The following is a 2719-nucleotide window of genomic DNA, read 5'->3' as shown; positions in this document are numbered from 1 at the left end:
AGTTTTCAAAGTGAATCTGAAGAGTTTATTTTTTAAATGAATGAAGTGTTTGAATACTGACCCCTTTCCCCCCCTTAATGACTTTCTTTTTCCTTTTTCTCCTTTTTTTTAACAGAGAACAACCCTTTATTGTCAGCAACCAAAACAAGAGGTTAACCTTTTCAGTGACACTGAAAAACAAAAGGGAGAGTGCGTACAACACTGGGCTCCGTGTGGATTTCTCAGAAAACCTGTTTTTTGCTTCCTGGTCCATGCCGGTGAGTGGTGCCGGCTCCACGGGGGGCTCACTCCTCAGTCACGCCTCCCCTCAGCTCGATCCCCGAGGTCTGTGCTCCGTGTTGTGAGGGAAACTTTAACCACGAGGGGCACCCTCAGGCCTGACTGCGTGGCTCCCAACGCGTTAAACCCCGTGAGCACATTGCCTGGCTCCGCGTCCAGGCTGGGCCGGCCTCGCAGGGGCGGCTCAGTTTTTCCTTTGCCCTGAGACTTGCCGAGGGGCCAGATCCTCAGCCACCGTGAGCTCAGATGCTCCGAGCTGCACTTGCTCCGAGAGCTCAGTCCCGCAGCTGGGCCCCGGCGGGCGGCTGCCAGGGGACGCATTCCGGCAAGGTCAGTTAGTCTGTCAGCTTGATGACTATCCCAGGGGCGCACTTGACCGCGAATGCCCCCGTCCCCTCGGCCACCGCGCAGGGAACAGGAGGGGGAAAAGCTAAGATTTTCCAAACCAGCTGCCTGTGATGAGAGAATGTGGACCGGTCCCATCCAGCTCAAGGCAGTGCGAACTTCACAGATGTAGCGTCCTAAACCATTCTGACGTCGGTGTTAAATGACAGCTTATTCTAAAGAGGGAAACTAAAAAACAGTCTTGAAATTATTGAAAGAATATTAATAAACACCAACATACAATTTTGTTTTCTTCTCATGAAACTACAAACTTCAGCTACATTAAGAGAAAGATTCGTATTTAAGACAGCATTCCATATGGGATTGCAATTATTTTGTGCTTATGAAATATAAGAGCGAATAAATCAGTTCTGGGGGGAAATTCAAGTATCTGCCTCTCTCCTATGGCTGTTGCGTGTCCTGCTTAGCAACGAAAATAGCACCTTGGCCGCCTGGAGAAGGCAGGATGCTAAGTCCTGGGGACAGTAGGTCACTGTAGTGTCACCAGCCTTGGCGCTGAAGTGCCCGTGCGCTGTGCGTCATTCAGCGTGGCCGTGCCTGCACACACACGGTGCATACTGATTGCTCATGTTTCCTTGGTCTCGTTCAGGTGGACGGAACGGAAGTGACGTGCCAGGTGGCTGCCTCTCAGAAGTCCGTGGCCTGCGATGTAGGCTACCCCGCGCTGAAGCCAAAACAGCAGGTACCAGCTGTGTTTCAGCCTGAAACCCACGCCAGCCCCCTCAGCTCCCATCTCATCCACCCACAGGCCGCCCTCCTCACGAGCTGTCACCTTTCATGGGCCTCACAGCACCGCTGCCTGCCTGTTCAGAGGACGCGTTTAGAACTGAATGTTCTCTTTAAGTTACTAATAGAAGTGAGCCCTTGCTGGTTTGGCTCAGTGGATAGAGTGTCCATGCTGAAGAGTCCCAGGTTTGATTCCGGTCAAGAGCACGTACCTCGGTTGCAGGCTCGATCCTGGGGACCTGCAGGAGGCAACCAAGTGATGTGTCTCTCTCATCACTGATGTTTCTCTCTCTCTCCCTCTCCCTTCCTCTCAGAAATCAAGAAATGTATATATTTTAAAAAGTAAGATTTCCCCCACGCGGTGCATCCCAAAAAGCACACACGCCATGGGAAGTGCTTTGTTTCTGAACGCGTTGACCGACGGTCGGTCTAAGTGCGCTACCCGGGGCCCCGGAGGTCACGTGTTGACCCCTGAGGAGCACGCTTTGCGTCAGCACAGAGCTTCCAAACCCAGACACGCGTGTGCTGGCGGGAGGGCTGGCCTGTGCCATTGAGGGTTGAGCTGGTCTGATGCTGAAGGCCAGGCAGCTGCGCCAGGCGGACCAGTAACCACACGTTCTACACGTTTGGGAGCTCGCGGTGCATGCAATTCGGAATCCAACCGGAGGGCGTCCACTCTCTGGGGAAACTTTTTGTTCGTGTTGGGGCTGAGTACGGAGCATCGTGCACTGACGGATTTTAATTTTGAACGTAGGTGACGTTTACGATTAACTTTGACTTCAATCTTCAAAACCTTCAGAATCGGGCATCTGTCAGTTTCCAGGCCTCAAGGTAAAACGTAACAAAGTCGTGCATGGATAGCCTTTCTGATACTTTCCTTCAAGTAATTTCCTAATGCTGGTTCCACAGCGAGAGTGAGGAAGCCAACGAGGCAGACAATGCGGCCAACTTCACCGTCCGCCTGCTGTACGACGCGGAAATCCACATCACCAGGTAGGCGGGCGTGGCCGCGGGGCACTGCCGTCACTGGTTTATGGCACGTGTGACTCCAAAATCCTCCAGATGCTCATCCTTTTTGGTTTTTTTGTAATATTTTTAGTGATTTCAGAGAGGGAGGGAGAGGGAGAGAGAGATAAGAAACATCAATGATGGGAGAGAATCATCTATCGTCTGCCTCCTGCACGCCCCACACTGTGGATCGAGCCCACAATCCGGGCCTGTGCCCTGACCGGGAATTGAACTGTGACCTCCTGGTTCATAGGTGGACGCTCAGCCACGGAGCCAGGCCGGCCTAGCTAAATGCTTTTTC

At 52.6% G+C, this 2719-nt stretch overlaps 1 protein-coding gene across 1 annotated transcript in view; it reads left to right on the top strand.

The window, feature by feature from the left end:
• Nucleotides 1-2719, top strand: part of LOC102433768 (integrin alpha-2-like) — a gene marked incomplete at its 5' end in the record, with an annotated part of 20650 nt that overhangs the window by 12425 nt on the left and 5506 nt on the right. Inside the window, 4 exons of the mRNA XM_006108572.3 lie at nucleotides 116-257; nucleotides 1274-1366; nucleotides 2165-2241; nucleotides 2320-2403. Of these exons, the coding sequence (XP_006108634.3) occupies nucleotides 116-257; nucleotides 1274-1366; nucleotides 2165-2241; nucleotides 2320-2403 (396 nt within the window). The remainder of the gene's footprint in view (nucleotides 1-115; nucleotides 258-1273; nucleotides 1367-2164; nucleotides 2242-2319; nucleotides 2404-2719) is intronic.

The sequence above is a fragment of the Myotis lucifugus genome, unplaced genomic scaffold (genome assembly GCF_000147115.1).
Source record: "Myotis lucifugus unplaced genomic scaffold, Myoluc2.0 scaffold_2690, whole genome shotgun sequence".
Classification (NCBI taxonomy): Eukaryota; Metazoa; Chordata; class Mammalia; order Chiroptera; family Vespertilionidae; genus Myotis; species Myotis lucifugus.
The sequence above is the reverse complement of the archived record's forward strand: the minus strand, read 5'-3'. Positions and strand labels throughout refer to the sequence as shown.